The following is a 21,851-nucleotide window of genomic DNA, read 5'->3' on the forward strand; positions in this document are numbered from 1 at the left end:
GGTCTACACTTACCCTAGAGAAAGACAATACACATGCCGGCGCTTATACCAAATGGGTTTATCAACCACCGGCTTTCCCCTTTGTTCTCCCTACTTTTCTTCTATTCTTCTTCTTCTCGGGCCTATTTCTTTCACCTACCGTCACCTAACGAGTCATTCTCTGCCCTTCTCTCCAGTGCTCATTGCCGACTCAGCACATATTTCTCGCTGCCCTCTTCTTTCGACCTTCAGCTCCGAGATCCTCCAGGGCTGACAGTAGCAACGCTCTAAAAATGCAATCGACTCCATCCCACCGATGTTGCATAAACAACGTCCAGTTCAGCTCATAATCCTCGTGACTCGAGCTCCTCTATCTTGAGCGGCTGGGCTGCAGCAACCCCTGCTCGAATACAACAAGCACACCATACGTACGGCTGTTCTCCAACATGACATCTCACAAATACCGAGCGAGAGTGTTCCATATGTTAGGCTGAGATTCGTCTGCTCGTATCCCAAATAGAAGCTTGTTCCTTGAACCTTGAATAGGCGACGAGGGAAATCTCCTCAGCCTTTTTTCCCTTTCCCATTCAGTCAATGGCCCTGCACACGCACGCCCCCCCCTGTCCAGCAAAATGACATTCCATCCGCAGCCTAAGCCAAGGAGAGACGATAATTTTCTTAGGCCCCGCACCAAGCGTTTTGATGGCAGCTGAACAAGTTGGTGGGGACGGCGTTTGGAAATGCTACTGGCTGCTGCTGCGATGCGCTTAAAATGGGGAGCAGCCTTCTTTTGCGCCTATTGTACAGTCGCACTGCTGGTATAAGACGGGGATAAGGCCGTAGGATGTAGCCGGCGAGTGTAGTTTATACAGCACGGGCGAGCGAAGGAGGTGTTAGTGGAAGATAAGAGACGAAGAAGAAGCCAAAGCTGAACGACGCAACGGGGCCGCCGTTTGATTTGCTCTGCGGGTCGGTCCGCCCAGTTCGAGAAGAGGAGAATGAGAGAGCACGGTCTCTCGTTCACTTTCCGATGCTGGAAATGCAAATCCCATCCTCACCGTTTTCTCTCCACTGCGCTTGTTGCTTTAGCGGCGCTCTGGTGATGCTAGAAATGCCTAATATTCCATATTGTACCAAGTGCTAAAATATGTCTCCAGAGGTAATTCTCCGTGGTGTAATTGCATTGCAATGCAGTCCCATTATACGTCTACTGCCTGCGCCGGCAGATATCGCGGAGGTGCCAATGCCAAGAGCAGCATCAAACACCGGCTTCTGCGCTTGATGTCAAGTAGTGTTGGCAATTGGAAATCAACCAAGAGTAATACAATGGGATCGTCAAGAGCTAGCCTTCACTTGCACAATGTCCCAAGAGCTTATGGGTGCCGTGCCTTGCAGATACTGTGGACGCCATTTAGCGCGCGACAATGAAGCCTCCATCTCGGTTGTACTCCATCTTATTCCATCCTAAGTCTGCATCTCCAAAAGCCTTATTTACTGTGTGCTCCAGCCTTGATAAAATCGGAGAAAAAAAGATTCTATTATTATTCAAGCACAAAGCTAATGCTGCGTGTTTAACCGTAATAATCCATTTAATGTAACTCAAAACAATTTCATGCACCTCTTAACCGCCGTGTGCCTGTTCGTCTCCCAAAACACATCTAGTTTCTATTTCCGGCACACTCTCCGCGCCTCTCATTGGTCCGGCACTTCACCCAAGCGCCGTGTCTAAGAAACAACTGCAGGAAAACAACCCTCTAGAATGTGACCCCAGATTATTATCTTTCCCTACTTACTCAATCTACTGGGCACGCGGCATCCTTTTGCTCCTCTCGCTTTTTATTGGCGACAGAATGTCCAGACGGCAGATATCAGCGCGGCTACAAGATGCATCTCCATCTCCGGCGTGGAGCTTGATGCAGGTCATTGGTTGAGGCCCAACGCCGTGATGGATCTGAGATTCTCGAAGCGCCGGGAGATGATCTCGCCGAAATCTACATCTATGCAGTGTTTCCCCCAGCATTTCATCATGTTTGTTTCGTGCTAAGCAAGTCTTGACCAAACAAATTGCCCTTTTCCTTTCTCTACTTTTTTTCTCTTTTTCTTTTTTCCTCTGTGCTGTCTTTCATTTTCCCTTTTCAGTCACTGTCTTCTGTTTATTCGTCCAAAAAGATACCCCCAACGTCTCACATTTCTCTCATTCAAAATGTCCAGCCTGAAAAACGAACTGTCCTCTTCTGACTTTGAAGTCGAAGCTCAAGGCTCCGAGCGACACTCCCAGCTGCAGCCCAAGCACCGCCTCCTCAGCATTGTTCACAATTCTCGAGTCGCCCTGACGATCCTGGCCCTGGCGGCCGGCATCACTATCCTGGGTGTTTCGGCTAATGGACTGCTTGTCTACCACGAGACTTATCTCCCCGCTGAATTCTACCTCTCATTATGGCCGGCTCAGTTTGATCTGCGTCCCACAGCCGCATTGATTGCTGGCGGAGTGCTTGTTACCGTGGCCAATGTTGTGTCACTCTTCTTTAGCAAGGTTCAAGCTGTAAGTATTTAGCGACGCAAATCAAATTTGGCTTTCATTTACTGATATTATCGAAATACAGCTCCGCAACTTAACTGGACCCCACGCAATTGCCAGCATTGCCGCCCCTGCTATTGGCTTCACTGCTTCTCTCGTCGCCATGTCTGTCTTTTACGCCGTCAACACCTCGTCCACAGTAGACAGCCTTCAGAGCTGGACATGCCGCTGGACCGATGTACCCACGACCGCCCAGCCGCACTTTGGTGCTCTGTGCAAACAAAGCCAAGCTGGTGTCATACTCTCTGTGTTGCTTGTTCCAATTGAGGCTGCTATTCTGGGAATGGCTGGTTACCAGGCCATCCTGGAGCGAAAGGCCACAAGGGCGTGATTTATACGGACTATGCCAGAACCTGCGACAAAAGAGAGAACATATGAGGGTTGAAGACAGCTGTCCTGTAAAAAGGGTGGCTTATTGGGACAGTGTCGTGCTCTTCCGATGTACACAAGGATTGAGCTACACGCTTTTCAGTTAGATGTATTAATTATTTTTTATTTCTGGTGCAACATGTGCAACATGTGTAGCACTATGCTGAATGTATATGCTGCGTAATAGTATACACATACAGGACAGTTTAGATATATAATCTTACCAAATTCTTGAAGAATATGAATCATGATTCTACGGCTCAATGTACTCATAAACTGTTGACTGCCTCTTGATACTTTCGCTGAGGTTGCAAGCATCCGCCCGTGTTTCTGTAGGCTACTTGCAACCCATTTACTAGAGCGACTGCGTGACAATTTTATTTTCATTAAAGTAAAAAAAAAAAAAAAAACTGAGAGGATGCGGGTGCGAGATGTGAAACAAAATCGAGTGGTGGATGTGGAAGCTGCGCGGATGGTACATGTAGCAATCTCTCCTGCCAGATGGCTGCGCGTGAGACTTTTGTCAGTTTGTGTTGACATTCCCTCGCAAATGAACAGCATCTTCATTCTGGGCTATTCAACGCAGTTTAATGAATACCTCTTCCAAACTTACTCAGATAGAGTGTGCATTCACATATGCACTCATATCTGACGACTCAAAGTTCCGAAAGTAACTAGAAAAGTCTCACCTTAGCATCAGCATTAGCATCAACACCATCTACGACCCACGTCAAAGAAAAGGCGAAATTTCTCTAGGCCTATTATTGCTACTATCCTCCCGTAATGGATCAACAATCATTTCCATCTCCCAGAACCCCAGTCCTTAGAATCACGAAGCCACCCCATGATACAGCAGCAGCAGCGCCATCATCGACCACTCCAGAGAGAAAACTCAAGACTAAAACCAAGATATCCAGCTTAGAGACTGTCTTGGAAGGCGATTCTAGGCTTCATCATAGCATGTCCCCAGACGAAGCCTCCAGGCCTGTTGCTAAAACGGTGCCTTCCACTCCGCATGGTGAAAAAGAGCGCCAGGCTGAGAAACGAAGCCAGTACTTTCATGATGCTCTTTATGAACGATCTGGAAGAAATTTAGCTGTGGAAGCCGTACGCAGAGAAGCGCTAGTTTATGCTGAAGTGAAAACAAATGTTACGGCAAGTGCATTACTTTCATCACTCTGACCTTGTAATGGCTTCTAATTGAGCCATGACCCTAGGTTGAAGACGAGCAACACTTTCTCGTTACCTTCTCTCACCAACTCGCCGCAAGATACAATCGCTATCCTTCTTCCACTGTTGCCTCCCTCCTCCACAGCCAATGTCTCTTCTTTGGCGGTTCATCTCATCCCGCCTACATCCTCACCATTACGGCTCTCCCCTCCGAAATCCAGCCCGTCACCAATAAGCGCAACACCGCAGTCTTGCAGAAACACATGGAAGCCATCCTTCGTGTTCCCCCTTCTAGAGGGGTGGTGCGTTTTATTCCTGTTGCAGAAGAGTGTCTCGCTTGGGGAAGCAAAACAGTCGCCGGCAGGATTTCAGATGCTGTGGCGAAGGATAGAGAGATTGCGAGTGAAGGGGAAGGGAATAAATCCCATGAGAGGCGGATATTAAAGGTAATTGTTATGCCATCTCTGTGCATACCTATGTATCGTTATTTTGCTAATTAGAAACAGTCACTATCGTTGCGAAGGTCTCCAGCGAACATTACGCCCCCGAGTACACAACCTCCAACTCCTTCAAAACATGAAACAGAAGCCGCTGGAAATTCAGCTGCTCGCATAGAATCTACCGATAAGCCTGATGGAGAAGAAAATGTCAAAGTAGTTAAAAAGAAGAAGAGCATCATCCATACGCTATTTAGGACAACAAAGGCTGAAGACGAGGAGCCCTCGGTATCCTGAGAGTATTAATGATGCAAACGGTGTATAAATTAAAGAGGAAGAAAAGAAAAGAAAGATACGCATTCAATTATAAATACTGGAATAAGCAATAGTTTTCTACCAATAATGCTGGATGACAGTCATCTTGCATGAGTGCATGAGCATGATGTGATGTTGGACGTTGAACTGATTTCATTCGTCTCGCTTACAGCCCACTTTAAGAAATCTCTGCCGCATTGGCTGATTCATAGATGTTAGTTATTTATGCATCTCATCCATCTTGCTATAGAGACTCTGATATAAGAACATTGTTTAGATCTGTTTAAACTTGGCCTAGACATATCATTAGTCCGGGTCGCGTGCCGACGCGTTCCTTTAAGCAGTGGAGCTGACTAACCTGGGCTCGCGACCACCAAAGCTTGGCTGTAGGTGCTCTGTACACACCGCACCGGCCAATTCGAACCTCCAACTTTAAACCACAATCTCATCCATTGGCGAAGTCTAGCTTGAAGCTGCTACATGCCCAATTCTTGTCTTGTTTATATAAACTTTTGCTTTCTTTCTTCTTGAATAAGAATTTCTTCTCTTCTTCTCTTTCGTGCTTCTTCCTCCGGCCATGGCAGTCGCCTGCCCAATCTGCAACAAGCCCGTCAAGCCAACCGATATCAACGACCACATCGATTCCGGCTGCACAACCTTGATCTTTGATCAAACCACCCCGATACAACCACCTCCACCTCAGCCATCCACTCAAAATGGCGCGACAATCCCTGCCTCGCAGTCACAGAAGCGCAGTGCTTCAAGTTTCTTCACACCCACACCGAAACGGCAGAATTCCGACCTTAGAGCCCAAACGCCCATAAGCAACGTCACATTCCCGCCGCTGGCCGGCAAGAAGAGGGCGTTTGATGAGGGGCCACAGGAAGATAAGAAGATGGAAGATGCGGCACCACTAAATGGAGATGCAAATGGGGCGCCAGCAAATGGGGCAGATGGCGACGGGCGAGTAATAAAGAAGACCAAGACACATCGAGCAGCTCCCCTCGCCGAGAGAATGCGGCCAAAGACGCTGGATGAAGTATGTGGACAGGAGCTCGTCGGACCCAACGGCGTCTTGCGATCACTCATCGAATCGGACCGCGTACCGTCAATGATACTCTGGGGAGCTTCTGGAACAGGCAAGACCACAATTGCGAGGTGTATTGCCCAGATGGTGGGGAGCCGCTTCATCGAGCTCAACGCCACCAGCTCGGGTGTGCAGGAATGCAAGAAGCTGTTCCAAGAAGCTGCCAACGATCTGCAGCTCACGGGTCGCAAGACAATTATCTTTTGTGACGAAATCCACCGGTTCAACAAGGCCCAGCAAGACGTCTTTCTGCGGCCAGTCGAAGCAGGAACCATTACGCTCGTCGGTGCCACGACCGAGAACCCATCCTTCAAAGTCGCCAATGCGCTACTCTCTCGATGCCGAACATTTACACTAAAATCTCTCGGCACGGAGGACATTGTTGATATCCTGAGGCGGGCTCGTCGGGTGGAGGAGTCGGTTTACCCCCCTTCACCCCTCATCGACGACGAGATGATGAGCTATCTTGCCCGTTTCAGTGACGGTGATGCCCGCACAGCTCTCAATCTCCTCGAACTTGCTCTATCACTCACCCTCCGTGAGGGCATGACGCAAGAAACCATGAAACAGTCCCTCACCAAAACCCTCGTCTACGATCGCGCTGGCGACCAACACTACGACACCATCTCCGCCTTCCACAAGTCTGTCCGAGGAAACGACCCGGACGCTGCCCTATACTACCTCGCACGTATGATTCAGTCTGGCGAAGATCCCCTATTCATTGCCCGCCGCATGGTCGTCATCGCCTCGGAAGATGTCGGCTTAGCAGACAACACCCTCCTGCCCCTCGCCACAGCCACTTATACGGCAACCCAGCAGATTGGTCTGCCCGAAGCCCGAATACCCCTAGCTCACTGCGCTGTTGCTCTCTGTCTTGCACCAAAGAGCACCCGCGCATATCGGGGTCTGAACAATGCCTTTGCTGCCCTCCGAGAGCCCGGTGTGGCGAGCTTGCCAGTTCCGCTGCACCTGAGAAACGCGCCAACAAGATTAATGCGGGACCTGGGATTCGGAGCAGAGTACAAGTATCCGCCTAATTATAAGGATGGAAAAGTAAGGCAACAGTATCTTCCAGATGAGCTGGTAGGCCGGACATTCCTAGAGGCAAGAGATTTGGGGACGGTAGTTGATCATGATTACGAGATGAAGGATATGCCATCATGATTGCTTTTGGGGTGCTTAAAGCATTTGGGATTGGGGTTTTCTCAAGAAAATTGAGCTAAAGGCAATGGGATTGGAAAGACATATTGTCAGGCTGGATGCTTGACTTTCTTCATTTTGGATTGTATTACTACGGGAAAACAAACTACGACCACGACTACAATTGGGGAAAAGCTGGACATGGAGCAAAAGACTGTTATATGCTGCGCAGCTTTTCACACTCTCTGTTACAAGAGATTTTTTGTATATGATACCACCGATAACGGCATAGACAGCGGTTCTACATAGCATAAAGGAAGGGGAAAACGGATATACATGGCAATCACAGGATATAAATGAATCACAGCATTATCAAATCAAGTTAATATCTAGATTTTATTTATGAATGCAGTTGTATAGGTTCAAATAGGCCACATAGGCCCGCGCAGTAAAGGGCTGTACGTAGCCCTCGGTTCAATGACTGGATGGATAGGATATATCCAAATATAGCTATAAAGGTTCAGCCAGGTTGGCCATCAGGGTCCTCCAAGTCAGATCGCCCGGATCGCTTATAAGGTTCAAGATACAGCTTCGCACACCGAGATAGAGTTCCACGCCGGTGACTCAAACGCTGTGACAACAATGTGGAATCCAACAAAAAGAGCCCAATAGAAGGAAGCCACTTGCAGGCATATGCCCTCGATGGTTCCTTCTTAGAAGATGGATGAAATCCTTCTTCACAGAAAAACTCTCAAGCACACGGATAACATCAAAGATCCAACAACTCACACAAATTCAACTCAAACACACTATTCCTTTTAATATAGTAAGGCAACCTTGCAATAGCTTGTAGTAGAACCGACTTCATTCGACTTGTCCATCATATAAGCTCTTGTTATATGCGGCCTTCCTCGGTGGCTATGTGTTGGTCGCGATAATGGAAATAGAACTGATTTCATTCTCAACTAGTCTAGTCTATAGAGAACCGCATTACTAATACCCGACCTGATCTACCCCCGATAATAACTGTAGCTCCAAACAGAGCTGATGCAGTTGGTCGATGCTCTACAGGCAACCAAATCAGAGGCTTATTATCTTTTGTGATCCATGTGTCAGAGCTTATGCCATAGTCATGAAGGTTCGTATGTCGTAATAATACTTCAGTTGGCAGCTTTATAATAGAGTTATCTATTTTCAGGACTCCAACATTGGTAAGAAGACGCGAATTATCCGTTGCATCGAATTCGAGGTATTGTATAGTGTTACTACTATACACAGTCTGCAGACAGGCGCCTGAGTTTGCATCCCATACTTTCACTGTCTTATCCCATGAGCTTGAGGCGAGCCGCTGGCTGTCAGGTGAGAAGACCACTGATGTTACCGTGTCATCATGACCATTTAAAGTCTGCAGACAGGCGCCTAAGTTTGCATCCCATACTTTCACTGTCTTATCATATGAGCTTGAGGCGAGCCGCTGGCCGTCAGGTGAGAAAACCACTGATATTACCGCGTCATCATGGCCATTTAAAGTCTTCAGACAGGCGCCTGAGTTTGTATCCCATACTCTCGCTATTATATTCCATGAGCTTGAGGCGAGCCGCTGGCTATCCCATACTCTCACTGTCTTATCCCATGAGCTTGAGGCGAGCCGCTGGCCATCAGGAGAGAAAACCACTGATGTTACCTCTCTATTATGGCCTTTAAAAGACTGTAAACAGGCGCCTGAGTTTATATCCCATATTTTCACTGTCTCATCATTTGAGCTTGAGGCGAGCCGCTGGCCGTCAGGTGAGAAGACCACTGATACTACTGTCTTATCATGGCCCTTTAAAGTCTGTAAATAAGCGCCTGAGTTTGTGTCCCATATTTTCACTGTTTTATCATATGAGCTTGAGGCGAGCCGCTGGCCATCAGGTGAGAAGACCACTGATGTTATTGTGTCATCATGGCCATTTAAAGTCTGGAAATAAGTATTTAAATTTATATCCCATACTTTCACTGTCATATTATGTGAGCTTGAGGCAAGCCGCTGGCCGTCAGGTGAGAAGACCACTGATGTTACCGTGTCATCATGGCCATTTAAAGTCTGCAGACAGGCGCCTGAGTTTGCATCCCATACTTTCACTGTCTTATCCTTTGAGCTTGAGGCGAGCCGCTGGCCATCGGGAGAGAAAACCACTGATGTTACCATGTCATCATGGCCATTTAAAGTCTGCAGACAGGCGCCTGAGTTTGCATCCCATACTTTCACTGTTTTATCATATGAGCTTGAGGCGAGCCGCTGGCCGTCAGGTGAGAAAACCACTGATATTACCGCGTCATCATGGCCTCTTAAAGACTGTAAACAAGTGCCTGAGTTTGCATCCCATATTTTAACTGTCTTATCATATGAGCTTGAGGCAAGCTGCTGACTATTAGGTGAAAAAACCACTGATTCTACCGCGCCATTATGGCCGCTTAAAGACTGTAAACAGGCGCCTGAGTTTATATCCCATATTTTCACTGTCTTATCATATGAGCTTGAGGCGAGCCGCTGATTGTTAGGTGAGAAGACTACTGATGTTACCGCGATATTATGGCCATTTAAAGTTTGCAGACAGGCGCCTGAGTTTGCATCCCATATTTTCACTGTCTTATCCTTTGAGCTTGAGGCGAGCCGCTGGCCGTCAGGTGAAAAAACCACTGATGTTACCACGTCATCATGGCCATTTAAAGTCTTCAGACAGGTGCCTGAATTTGCATCCCATACTTTCACTGTCTTATCATATGAGCTTGAGGCGAGCCGCTGGCCGTCAGGTGAGAAGACTACTGATGTTACCGCGATATCATGGCCCCCTAACGTCTGCAGACAGGCATCCCAGCCTGCTTCTATAGCTGGCTTTAATAGTATCCATGACGGCTCTTCATCTTTATATATCACCCGTATTTGACTTTGCAGAGGGCTAAATATAAGCGCAGACACGTATACTTGAAGTGGCGTATGCTCAATTACCCAACTATTTCGAGCCATAAATCGCCAAGCGTCTTGCACTAAACCTAATACTTGGCTATCAGGTGCTTGTTCCTGCTTAAGTTAGCCTATATTAGAGATTAATTTAGTTAAATATAAACTAACTCTAAACAAATCTTTAAGCGCTGCTATTGAAACAATGCCTTTTGAAATGCTTTGTAGAAGACTTAAAGCCTCCAGCCAGTGGAGAAAATGATGATGCAGGAAGTGATCAATTAAACCGTCTTTTTGCAGGTCATCCTTTGCGTTCTCGCCAGGGCTACTGTCGCGGAAGTGATCAATCCAGTAGATGGATGAGTACCGTACTGCGGCTAGCGGATCTGGGTCAATTGGCTGGACCTGGTCGATGTGATATCCAGGGGCTCCTAGACCGTAGATATCGTGTTGTAGTGTAGACAGGGCTTGCAGCGATCGAGAGAAGATGCTATAATGCACCTCTTCTTGTCCAGAAGGAAAGATTTTATCACAATCCTTTCCAAGAAAAAAGTCCTTAGCCGATTGGTGAACAAGAGACATGGTACGTCCTTGAAGTGTTAGAAAAGATCCACAACGACCTACTATCTCCTCTAGGGCTTTGTCATTGCTAGAAGGTAGAAAAGGCATTTCTACCAAAGTCTCTAGCTCGCTTAACGAAATAGGTCGGTGTACAGTCGAGACGACAGCCAGTATCCTTAGATAGAGTGTAGCACGCCTTGACTTGCAAATCTGATCAATCATACGTTTATAGAGATCATCAAGACCAGGGGGAAACAATAGTAAAGCTTCTTCGACTTCCCAATCCGAAATGTTATCAAGTTCTTTGCAGACCAACGCGACCCAGAGGAAGGTATTATTAGAATTAAAAGACAAGTGATGGTAAACAGAATCTTTTGTTATAGCATTATATTTCTTCTTCTGTGTTAGGCATTTGACTTGGTGTTTAATATATGCATCAACAGCTGCCGAGATAGACTTTTCATTAAGCTCTAGACAGAGCCTCATTTGCTGAGTGGCAGAATTAAGACGCTCTTCAATATCAGGCCAGTTGCGACTGGACACTATCCACTTGACGCGGGAAAAGAGGGCGGATTTTGTATTAATAAAGTCGAGTAGTTTTGGGAGGTCAGTGACGCATTCGTCAAGTGCGTCGATGATTATATATGTCCGCTTCAGGCTTGTATCCTCTAAAATATTTAAGAAGATTTCTGATAATGCAGTCCATGCATTCACATCTTTAAAAATCGCCTCTCCACCATGCTTATATTTTTTTTGTATGTGGGAGACGAGCAGTGGCTGCTGCTCTACAACCAGGTAGATAAGGCCTCGTAAGACGGCCGTAGCGCTGTTGATGCGCTCGTCAGTAGCCTGACAGAAGAAGTAGGATAACAATGCGTTGGCTTTCTGGTCTTTTAGGCTCGTTTCGGAAGTTAACTCATTCACAATGCCGCACAGCAACATTGTCTTGCCCTTGCCGGGATCGCCCTTGATCCAGAGAAGTCGGTTGCGTTCGTCGTCGCGCCACCGTCGGAAATCATTATGCTGGAGGATCCAGCGGTATGAATCTTTAAATAGGCCGCCCTTTGTAGCCTCAATGCGAGACTTATCGTCGCGAGGGTCGGTTGTACGTAACTCCGTGAGGCATTTTGTATCGTTGGGCGAGTGGTAATGAACATCACCTTGGTAGATTGTGTTATTATTGCCAAAGTGGTTGCCGGTAATCTCGCGCCTGTGTAGATCCATTGCGATTAAAACGATCCAAGAGACTAAACCTTACGACGCGAAACAAATCTGCGACACAGTCGACTACAGGATACCAGGAAGGAATTACAGGGTTAGAAGAATACGGCCTAGAAATCTTGATTTTGCAGCCTGACCAACGGGCAGCGTTAGAAATCTGGGTAGAAGTCACATGTCATATTCGGGCGGCAGACAAACCAGGGGTCCTACTGTAGTAATCACATACCTTGCATTTTAATGGAATGGGTGCAGTCAAATGCTCGCCCCCTAGGCTAGTGACTGCATAAAATAACCATGGAAAATGATGGGTTTTACTGGCTCGAAGATCATGATCTTGATTATAGAACTCCCAACCATATTGCAGCTCGCAGCCTAAGCCCTAGCCCAGCTGATGAAAAAACCGACGGACGAAAAGCAAAAAGTGACACGGGACTCCCTCTTCTACGAGACTGTGACTGGGAAGCGGACAGGCGGTATGATGAAAGCAACCCTATCTGCATTTATTATGATTTCCACTGGAAAGTCTCCCAGCGTGATAACAAACGAGCAAGGCTTATTGTGGAAAACAAGAGATATAGCTAGTCTTGTTCTTGCACCAAACGATCTTTAGAAGAAAGGCCCCCAAATGTAGCTAGATGGCATTTTACAAAACAAAGATAACTTCCTAGGAGATAAGTACACATGCGATACAACGAAAATCACGCTATCAGTCGTTAGGACCCGCGGGCGTGGTCTCAAGCAGACCCTCCCAAACTAAAACATTAACTAGGAGGCAATAGATATACATCTCGAGGGCGTTGGAGATGTGTTCAAAGGAGGCAAGAAAATAATGCTACTAATAGAGTTTTTCTACAAGGAAGTCGCCAATGAGTCTACTGCGGTAAAGGGAGCTTAAAAGAGAAAGTCCCAGGGTAAGGAGCAGAGGGCACAGCTTAATCTTGTGAAAGGCCTCTAGAACCATATCTACAAACATCATCGCGGCAGAAAGAAAAACTACAAACTAGGGCCCCATTGTGTAAAGAATAAATCTGGTAAGCACCACAAGATTAATTACAAAAATATAAGAGCTATTTACCAGGATCTTAAAGCTAATATGAGAGATAGGGATAATCCCGATGAAGTTGATATCAATGTCAAGATCCCCGGTACTAGGGCAGTCCGGGGCTCTAGGGTAGGTCTCAGGCTCCAGGGTAAGTGCAGGGTAGCTCTTTTCCTCCTCAGCCATGATTGAAACGTCTGGTTAGTTTGGTTATTTTTTTGTATGGCCGTGAGTCGATTTGACCGATTTTGCATACAAATTAATTTTGCGGAAAATAGGAACTGGACCACGAGCCCAAATCTGGCAGCCAAGGCTGCCCTGTTGCCCGGAGGACCTGTGAGGAAGAGCAGATGCGAGGCAGCTGGCCCGGGCTGGTTCGGCCTAGGGGAACAGGGGAAACCTACCTGCAGCGGATGCCGCAATGGTTGATGCTGCAGGGCTCGGGGCCCTAGGTTGGTTGAACGCCCGGCGCAGGGACTTGCGCCCTGTAATCTTTAGTTCGGTGGCCGGCTTAGGGCCCTAGGGCCCTGTATTCGAGGTTGGGTTAGTTTGTATGCCATGCAGCAGTTCATCAGGGGGTTTTGGTCCCTGTGGCCTTACATAAGTTGCGTTGCGAGCCGCTGTATGCCCAGACGTGGCGGCTTGCTCAGTGCCCTCGGGCCCTGTGTTGCGTAGTTGGCTTCCCTGTGTTACTCTGGGGGTTAGAGCGCCGGCTGCGTTGCGGGTTGCTGGTCGCCGGGCTCTTCCAGTGGCTGGGTGATTCCGGCTACGGGTCCGGCAATAGTGGGTCCATGTGTCTATTCCTCGGGAGTTGGACACGGGCCGAGCTAGCTGGGGCCGGCCCTCTGTACGGGAGTGCGTCCTTCAGGAATTTCTTGAAAGCAGTGTAGCTATTAGAGCCTAGGTAAAAGAATCGGGGGTTATTTGCCTTGAGGGACTTCTCTGAGAGGAAGCCTTCGGATTCCTCGCAGTGAAAGATGTGGCCTGGGTTTTTGGGTTGGCCGCAGAGGCATATTGGGTGGGCGTCGTGATCGAACCGATTGTGATAGTCCTGGAAGTCTCCATGGCCTGATCTTTCGGCTAGCAGTCGGTGCAATGTTGGTCGGGGGAGGTCAAGTTTACCGGGCCTATTTAGCCAGGGGAGTTTTTAGCTGCGGTAGCTATCTGGTGTATTGTCGTGCCACCAAGTCTTCGCAGCGCTAAGCCTCTGACACCTGTTCCTTCGGAACAGGTGCGTGAAGGTCAGCTTAGCTGGGAGAGGGTGTAGCTTAAAGCCCTCTTTTGTGAGGGCGTCAGCTGCTTCAGTTCCCTGAACGTTCTTGTGTTTAGAGACCCAAGATACGAAGGTTTGGCATCCCTTCTTGGCGGCCTCTCTCGCGAAGCCCCTGAACGCGAGGAATTTATCCTGTGAGCGATCAGGTATTGTTTTTAGCAGGCCAGACACCACCGCCTGGTTATCCAGGAAATAGTGTGCGGCCGTAGGGGTGGGCTGTGTTTCGAGGAATCTCGCGGTGATTTGCGCCGCCGCGAGTGCACCGGTGATTTCAGCGTCAAAGACCTCGGCCTGGTCCAGGGACACAGAAGGGTCCTGTGGGTGGACTTGTAGTACGTGATGGCTCCCCAACCCGTGTTCCCTTCGAGCTGGGACCCGTCTGAGTACGAGATAATCTCGTCGCGGGGTATCTGGGCACGGTGCTTGGCGTGTGTCTTGGTTGTCTTGTCTCTTCCGTCTGGGAGAAGGTCCGGGCCGGCGAGCACATAATTCTTCTGGTGTGACAGGATAAGCGGTCTCTTGCACTTAGGGGCGAGGTCCGCGAGGGTTTGTAGCCGGGACCGGTAACGGCCCCTGGCTTCGATCCTCTTGACGATTGGATGCCGCGGATCGAGGTTGGCGATCCGTGCCGCCTACCTTAGGCGTACCTGGTCGAGCCGTACCCTGACTGGAGAGGATTGTGTTACTTACCAAGCGAGGGCCCAAAGGGAGCTCCAGGGTGGGTTGGGGGCGGGGAGACCTTGGAAAATTAGTAATTAATTTGGATGGGGGTTTTTTTTTAATAAAAGTGATAACGTAGTAATTTCCTATATTTCCTCGATGGTCTACTAAGGTTTATACTTCTATTCTTTCACATTATAATATAGTTTTACAGATTTGCAATCTAGGATAGTATATGATATATGTGTAGATTTTATTTATAAATACAGTCAAATAGGTTCAAATAGTCCACAAAGGCCGGTGTAGAAAGGGCTATACTTAGCCCTCAGTTTAATGACTAGGTAGATAAGATATCCAAAGCTTATATAGCTACAAGGTTCAACCAAAGCCAGATCTCCTAGATCACTCAATAACAATAAAGTTCAAGATACAGTTCGCACACTCAACTCTCAGACAGCAAGATCAAAATCAACGGTCAAACACACAAAACCTTGGCATCAAATAGGAAAGCTCTCCACTATTACTCAGAAGAAGTCAAAGATATCTTTGCAAGGAGCTATTAATACTACTCAGACATTGGAACTGGCATTTTGTCGACAAATAGGAAACGCACCTTTGAACTAGCTCACACTCATATAAACACAACAACGAAAACCTAGTTTGTCGTACCGCTATTAAGACCACAGAGCGAGAACACGCTACGGAACCATTTGATCTAGCTGCTGCCGGCCTGCTCGCACAGGAACGTGGCCGCGGCAATAGCTAGGGGTCATTTTATGTAAAGAACGTGTGTTGTTTTTCCTATCTAGTAAAGAGAGCCCGGTTTTCTTTATATCCTATCTATCCAGGTCACACTCGGATTATCTATCTTCCTCGCACTTCCCTTCTTACCCGGAAGGTGCGCTGTAAAGGTCCGTCAAAGCATCACTTACGATACAGTAAGGCAGCCTCGCAATAGAGAATAACCTCTCAACTAACTGTAGTCTTTTAGTTGGTCAAGATGCCTAGAGAATAAAAGAAAGGCACAGCGATCACGAAAATCCTAAAAGCTGCGAGTGCTATAACCACGGATCGGGCTGAGATCGTCGACTCTAGCGAAGCTAGGGTTGCTTTTGCAAGGCCAGAGGGGAAGAAATACAACAGGAGAAGTCCCCGTTTGTCTAAGAAAGCTAAAAAGGACATCAATAAAGCTAAGAAAGCTCTCAGTCAAAAGACCTAACTTTTTCTTTTTAGCGAACAAGGGATAAAAGGAAGAAAGCATTAAAGAAAGCAGCAAAAAAAAAAGTACTAGTAAGTCACAGTAACAGTAGCAGTAACAGTAATAGGTAAATGTAGATTATCTCCCTATACCCAGGAGGAATAGGGTAGTATATATTATAGAAGTACTTTCTATTACCTCAAGGCTTTAAGCCAAGTAGCGTATATTAGACAGGACTCTTTTAATTTCAAGGATACCACTAAAGTATATACAAACAACTATTAAGTTGTAGAATCTAGGATGTTCACTTATCCTTCCATTTTAATAATAATTCAAGGTTATTAATACTGATAAGTGTATCAGGGTGCTCTGCTCCAAGCACCCTCTGCCTTCTTTCTAAAGCGCGCTAGAACATTGTAATTGCCCTGCTCCTTCTCCATTCCTTGCAGAGCATGCTGAAGCATTGCTTCTGCCTTTTTTTAATGGCCCTGTTTCCACAGCACTAATCCAAGGTCAGTAACACTGGCGATTATATTAAGGTGCTCTGCCCCAAGCATCTTCTCCCTTCCTTCTAAAGCGCGCTGAAACATTACTTCTGCCCTTTTGTAATTGCCCTGGCTTCGTAACACTATTCTAAGCTTACTAATTCTGGTGAGGGTATCAGGGTACCAGATAGACAGTGGTTCTACATAGCATAAAGGAAGGGGAAAATGGATATATATGGCAATTACAGGATATAAATGAATCACAGCATTATCAAATCAAGTCAATATTGTTATTTCTTTTTTCTCTTCTTTCTTATTTTTAAAGCAATGAAATATGATTGGTAGTTAATACCAATCATATATGCAAAACTATGGGTATACGAAAAATGTAAAAAATGCTACGTAAGGGGTATGATTGTTGATGAGATATGAGATGTATGACATGACGTGGTGTGATGTGACATGATTTTCGCTGCTTGATGCCCATTTCCCCCTCCCCCATTTCATATGCCATATGATTTGAAATGAAACAAAAACGAAACGAAACGCCCATGCTAAAATATGTGGAATAGGAGATTTATACATGTGTTGATGATATGTGCATCTAGCTTCCCCTTTCAGTGACGCCATGCGATTTGAAAGAAATGCGATAAAAAATAGACGAGTGAGTTGAAGCCCATGATCAATTGGCGTGCTGTGTTGTCGGCGATGCTGCTGCTGCTGCTGCTGTGGGGTCCGATCCATATCCAATTCCCTTTCGTCTTCCTCTCAACAGCGCCCCCAAAGCTTTTCCCAAAGCCGGCATATCGGTCAAAATCGAAACATGTCCTCGATCAGTGCTCACTCTCCCACCCTTTGCAATAGAGTATCCCTCGGGTAACATGCTCTCCCTGGCAAGCACCACACCATCACCAGGTCGGAAAACCAACTCGTCGTATGCATCAGAGCAAGGAATGCCATCGCGGCCGTTGACTCGAGCTGCATATACGGTTGGAATGCTCTTCCCGTAGATGACTGCTAGGGGAGGATATGCGTTGGCGTCTTGGTGGGCTGGGTTATGAGCCAGTTCGGACCGGAACTGCTTGACGGATGCGAGTGTGCGGGTGAGATATTCGTAGTTGCGGCGGAAGAGTACTGGGTCGATGGATGGCGACGGAGGAGATGGAGGCAAGTTGCTGTCGTGAGGGTAGGGAGCTTGAGAGGGCGGGATGCTCAAGGTGTGGCGGTGATTCTGGGGTTTACGGCCACCACTACCACCAAATTGCGGCGCCATGGAAGCACGTCCTTGGGGATTGTTGTTGGTTGCGGCATCATCTTTGCTGGCCGGGTCAGGTCCCGACATTGAATTCCGCCTCTTGTCAGATTTGCTAGGTCGCAGCAGTGCATTGGGGAAAAAGGCAGCTAGGGGCGAATGCTGAGGATGAACATTATACGGCGGCAGAGGCGGTGCCACGCAGGGGCTTAGAGAATACTTGACCCAGTTCTCCGGTTCGAAGAAGTCGACGGTATATTCTTCGCCAGTGTACTTGTCCAGGAAGAGGAAGCCATCATCAGGTAGCAGAGCAAATGATGTGCGGATGGAAAAGTTGACCTGCGCCGTGAGTAGTTTGTCGTTGAACAGCACAGCGTCGCCATTGCGCATCGGGCCCAGGATGTTGACGGCCCGCATGGGAGTTCCGCAGTAAAGCACACCGGCAAACAGGTCCGGTTGCTGGTTAACTGCGTGGCGAGTGATGAGACCGCCCAAGCTGTGCGCAATGACGGTGGCGCCGCGAGACTCAATCGGTACGCCGGGCTGGTTCGAGGGCAGCGTCCGAAGGAACTCCAAGAGCCCCTTTGATAACCGAGAAGGGCTGAGACGCCAGTCGTAACCATAATCCCACACACGGAGACGCCCCGTCCTCGCGTTTTCGCATGAGCGCAGCTTCTTGAAAAACTTGCGCGAGATGTCGATGGGGCCAATGTGCTTCAGCATGCCGGATGGGAAGATGCGCTCCTCCATTGTCTCCTCGTCTTCGTCATCCAGGCCTACTTCTAGGTTCGCCTTTCGCAAATTGAGCCCAAGCTTGACCGGCGCCCAGAGCTGTTGGTGCGGCGGTTCAGCGGATCGCAATACTGATCCACGATAGCCTCCCATGACGACAATATCACCCGTCAGTTCCTCCAACACACGATCAAGACGTTCTGAATCATCAGTGGGAATTTCCTTGGGGGCTTCCTTGGGAGTTTCGAGGTTCTGCTTGGAAGAATTTTCGTTGGAAAAGATGCCATTGAGGGATATGGTGGATCTCCTGGATATGGCCTGCAGTCCAGCCAAGCCCGGGATGTTGGGTATCTTGAAATTAGGTACATCGGGCAAGCTGTGCTTGATGGCCATGAAGCGCACGTTGACCATTTCGCGAACATCGGTAAAGCGATCATCGTCACCAAGAGAAGAGGCGCGAGACAAGCTGTGATACAACATGCTATCGTCAGAAGTTGTCCTACGCAGCAGCGGCGGTTTTGATGCTGCAGAAGATGTACTAGCAGCAGCGTTTGAACTTAATGGTGAACCTGGTCCGTTTCGAGGAGGAGAATCTGAAGAGCCGTGGCCGCGACGCCGGGAAGCGTCAGATTTGCTTGGTCGCAAACCCTTGGGTAATGACGGGAGCAGATGCGAAGGGAATGCTTGCTGCAGCTTTTTCAGCGCTTCCTGGCCTGCTGATCTTGATCGCTGGCGAGTAGGCTCAAAGGCTGCATGAAGAATCCCGCGTGCTTCGCTAAAGGGCTTTCCATCCTTGGTCGAATGCTGAGATTTCCACGGAGAGGGCGGGCTTTGTCGTCGCGGCGAGGTCTTGGGCACTGACCCTAGCTGGGGAACAGGCTTTCCATTGAGTTGTGTTTCCGGCAGAGGAAGAGACGTCGATTGAGGCAGTGATGTTGTTGCTTCTGGTGTTGTGTCTCCATCTCCATCATCATCGCCGTATGTTTGAGGCTCATCGAAGTAGCCGTTGATTCCTGGAACTTGCAGTGCAGCGGCTTTCTCGGTTGCGGGAGTGCGTAAGGAGGTCAGATGACTGGCTGCTGCGCTCATGGCAGGCTGTAGAAAGGCCTGGACGTCATCTTGGTCCCGACACATGGAGTCATCTGAAAGATTCTCTTCCTCGCCAGAGTCTCCGGCGTGCATGCCGGGGGGCATTGGTGCCCCCGGCGCTGTCCTGGTGGCGTTCATTGTTTTCTTCTGAGACTGTCTTGATCCATACGCTCCGTGCAGTCCGAAACTTGAGTGATCGGCAGCAGGATCTCTTACAAAAAAGTGAGAAACTTCCCAAGGGAAAAGAGATGAGTTTAAATGCAGAGCAGCAGAGGCAACAGTGGCCTCTAGACTGCTGATTGTGTTATTGTGAACCGGTATATGACGTGAATGACAATCGACCAATAAGGGGTGCAGATCTGGTTCAATGATGCTGTTTGTTTCCTTAGTGAACCGGTAGCTCGGGTAAGGCAGGCAGTCAGAAAGTAGGCTGGAACCATGCAATGGCGGATGAGAGTGAGAAAATCAAACAGGAACAGCTGAGGCTCAAGATAAGATCCGCGTATTTGAATGTGCCAAGATGACGAGCCGTTCACACGAGCATCTGTTTGAGCGAAACGAGCAAGAGAGTAAAACGCAATGGCTGAAGGAAAGCCAAGAGAAAAGGATCCCAGCCTTATAGTGCAGGCATGGGCTGTGGAAGCCGAGCCACCCGGCGGTGCGCAAACCTGGAGCAGTGGCCAACGAACTGAACTTGGTAACCAAAAGCTCCGTGGATCGAAAAAAAAAAAATAAAGTCGCATCCCTTTTCGTGATTGGCTGCCAAGGTGCTTAGCTGGCCCAGCTAGAGCTGATTACTGGCCAGCTGGCCGGTTTCTCCAGCGCAGCTCAGATAGGCCGTGGTCCCGTCAGATCTGAATAGGGCAGTCAATTGGGCAGCCTCAGATCTCGTTGGGAATAGTCCAGGCTGGAATAGACTGGCTATCAGGGCATTTGGAATGACGGATGAGCATGAGATGAGCCACTAGCCCGAAGCTGGCTCGAATCGTCGCAAAGTGAAGCCGCGCCACGGCCAGACGGGCTGTGCGGCGACCGTCGGTCATCTTATTCGTTGTTGGTGTAATTCCATGATTTCATTGGAATCATCGATTTGCGTCAGGGAGATCCCTTGCACGCTGCACGGCGGACGAAACAGACGAGCAGCAGGCTGGGCGGGATCCCCCCAAAGCCCCCCAACCTCCCATCTTTTCTTCTGTTACTTCTTCCTTGCGTGCTGCCACCTGCTCGTAGCGACTTCGATCGTGCATGGTATACGAAGCAGTAGTGCCAGCAGCGTCGTCGACCCCCGTCATTCTTCACTTTCCATCCGCATTTTCCCATGTGATTGAGGCATCTGACCGGCGCGTAACGGCTGGGCTTGACTCGATCCCGCCCCGGTTTTCCCATTCTTTTACTTTATATACCGCAAGTTCCGACGATTGCATGGGGGTCGGGCCATTGTGTAATAGAGATGCTAAGATACTTGCAGTAAAAAAAGAAGGCAAGGCAATTGAGCCCCAAAACGGTGAGGGGAAAAAGTCTAGAGCCTCGTTCTTCGCCCTGTATTCCGCATTCTGATAAACCTCAGTTTGCAGCCAGTGAGTGCTCGCAGACGCCGTTCGCTTACGTGTGTTTCTCCTTTTTCTATGTCTCACAGATTTTCGGCCGTTGCCGGTCTAAGCAGAAAGACTATCCTAATAATAACAACGCTCGCAGCTTAATGCGACGCTAGATGAACTCGACCCTGCTTACGCTGTCTGTAATACGTACCTTTTCGTCCCCTTCTTTTTTTACTTTTCCACGTATCCAAAGTTCAGGGACCCGCGGATAAAGCCATGTGGCCCAAAGTCGACCTTTTGGAAGCACTGCATGGGGGCCCGCAGAGGCTAGGTCAGCCCGCATTTTGACGGTAAACGTCTGTGGAGGACTCGGTGCCTCGGACATTTGCATTGAGGGTTGTTGCCGCGGACATTCGCATCGAAAATTGTTGCCGTATTGATGATGGATAATGGGAGGCTTACATTTACAGGCAGAGCACGGTTGTTTCTATTAATGACTAGTACAAGGTACTAATTCTATACGCAGTCGATGCCGTAACAAGATTCCGGAAGATCGGATCATGTCAGATTATGCAATACAGCACGCACAAGCGTTCAACGGAAAAGGCAATTCCCTAGAATTCATAATTTCATTCATCCAATCTTGTTTTGAATATCATACAAGGGCGCCTTTTCCAAACACAATTGAACAAATCTTGCGTTAAAAAATCCCTTCAGCAAAAGGCAATACTCCAATAGCCTAGGTTTGTTATTCACTTTCAGGCTGCGGCAAAATAAAGCAAAG

The 21,851-nt window shown here is 48.2% G+C and overlaps 5 protein-coding genes across 5 annotated transcripts; 3 read left to right on the forward strand and 2 right to left on the reverse strand.

The window, feature by feature from the left end:
- Positions 1–2,091: 2,091 nt before the first annotated feature.
- Positions 2,092–2,969, forward strand: GGI43DRAFT_330431 (uncharacterized protein). Its single transcript, XM_083201964.1, has 2 exons — positions 2,092–2,521; positions 2,583–2,969. The coding sequence occupies exons 1-2, from the start codon at positions 2,183–2,185 to the stop codon at positions 2,886–2,888; spliced, it is 645 nt and encodes a 214-aa protein (XP_083062084.1). The 5' UTR covers positions 2,092–2,182; the 3' UTR covers positions 2,889–2,969.
- Positions 2,970–3,709: 740 nt separating this feature from the next.
- GGI43DRAFT_382312 (Tautomerase/MIF superfamily) lies at positions 3,710–4,830 on the forward strand (the record flags this gene model as incomplete). Its single annotated transcript, XM_083203232.1, has 3 exons — positions 3,710–4,033; positions 4,144–4,542; positions 4,603–4,830. The coding sequence occupies 3 exons, from the start codon at positions 3,710–3,712 to the stop codon at positions 4,828–4,830; spliced, it is 951 nt and encodes a 316-aa protein (XP_083062085.1).
- A 271-nt stretch (positions 4,831–5,101) lies between these two features.
- On the forward strand, positions 5,102–7,457 carry GGI43DRAFT_401043 (ssDNA-dependent ATPase MGS1). The gene has a single exon (XM_083205522.1). The coding sequence runs from the start codon at positions 5,426–5,428 to the stop codon at positions 7,097–7,099; it is 1,674 nt and encodes a 557-aa protein (XP_083062086.1). The 5' UTR covers positions 5,102–5,425; the 3' UTR covers positions 7,100–7,457.
- Positions 7,458–9,845: 2,388 nt separating this feature from the next.
- GGI43DRAFT_330779 (NACHT domain-containing protein) lies at positions 9,846–11,902 on the reverse strand. Its single transcript, XM_083201966.1, has 2 exons — positions 10,191–11,902; positions 9,846–10,132 (listed from the first exon to the last, which is right to left on the reverse strand). Exons 1-2 carry the CDS (start codon positions 11,802–11,804, stop codon positions 10,112–10,114), a joined length of 1,635 nt encoding a protein of 544 aa, XP_083062087.1. The 5' UTR covers positions 11,805–11,902; the 3' UTR covers positions 9,846–10,111.
- Positions 11,903–16,754: 4,852 nt separating this feature from the next.
- GGI43DRAFT_330872 (uncharacterized protein) lies at positions 16,755–19,888 on the reverse strand. Its single transcript, XM_083201967.1, has one exon. The coding sequence runs from the start codon at positions 19,665–19,667 to the stop codon at positions 17,139–17,141; it is 2,529 nt and encodes an 842-aa protein (XP_083062088.1). The 5' UTR covers positions 19,668–19,888; the 3' UTR covers positions 16,755–17,138.
- Positions 19,889–21,851: the final 1,963 nt, after the last annotated feature.

This window comes from Trichoderma evansii (assembly GCF_050947405.1).
Source record: "Trichoderma evansii strain SZMC 28006 chromosome Unknown GGI43scaffold_6, whole genome shotgun sequence".
Classification (NCBI taxonomy): Eukaryota; Fungi; Ascomycota; class Sordariomycetes; order Hypocreales; family Hypocreaceae; genus Trichoderma; species Trichoderma evansii.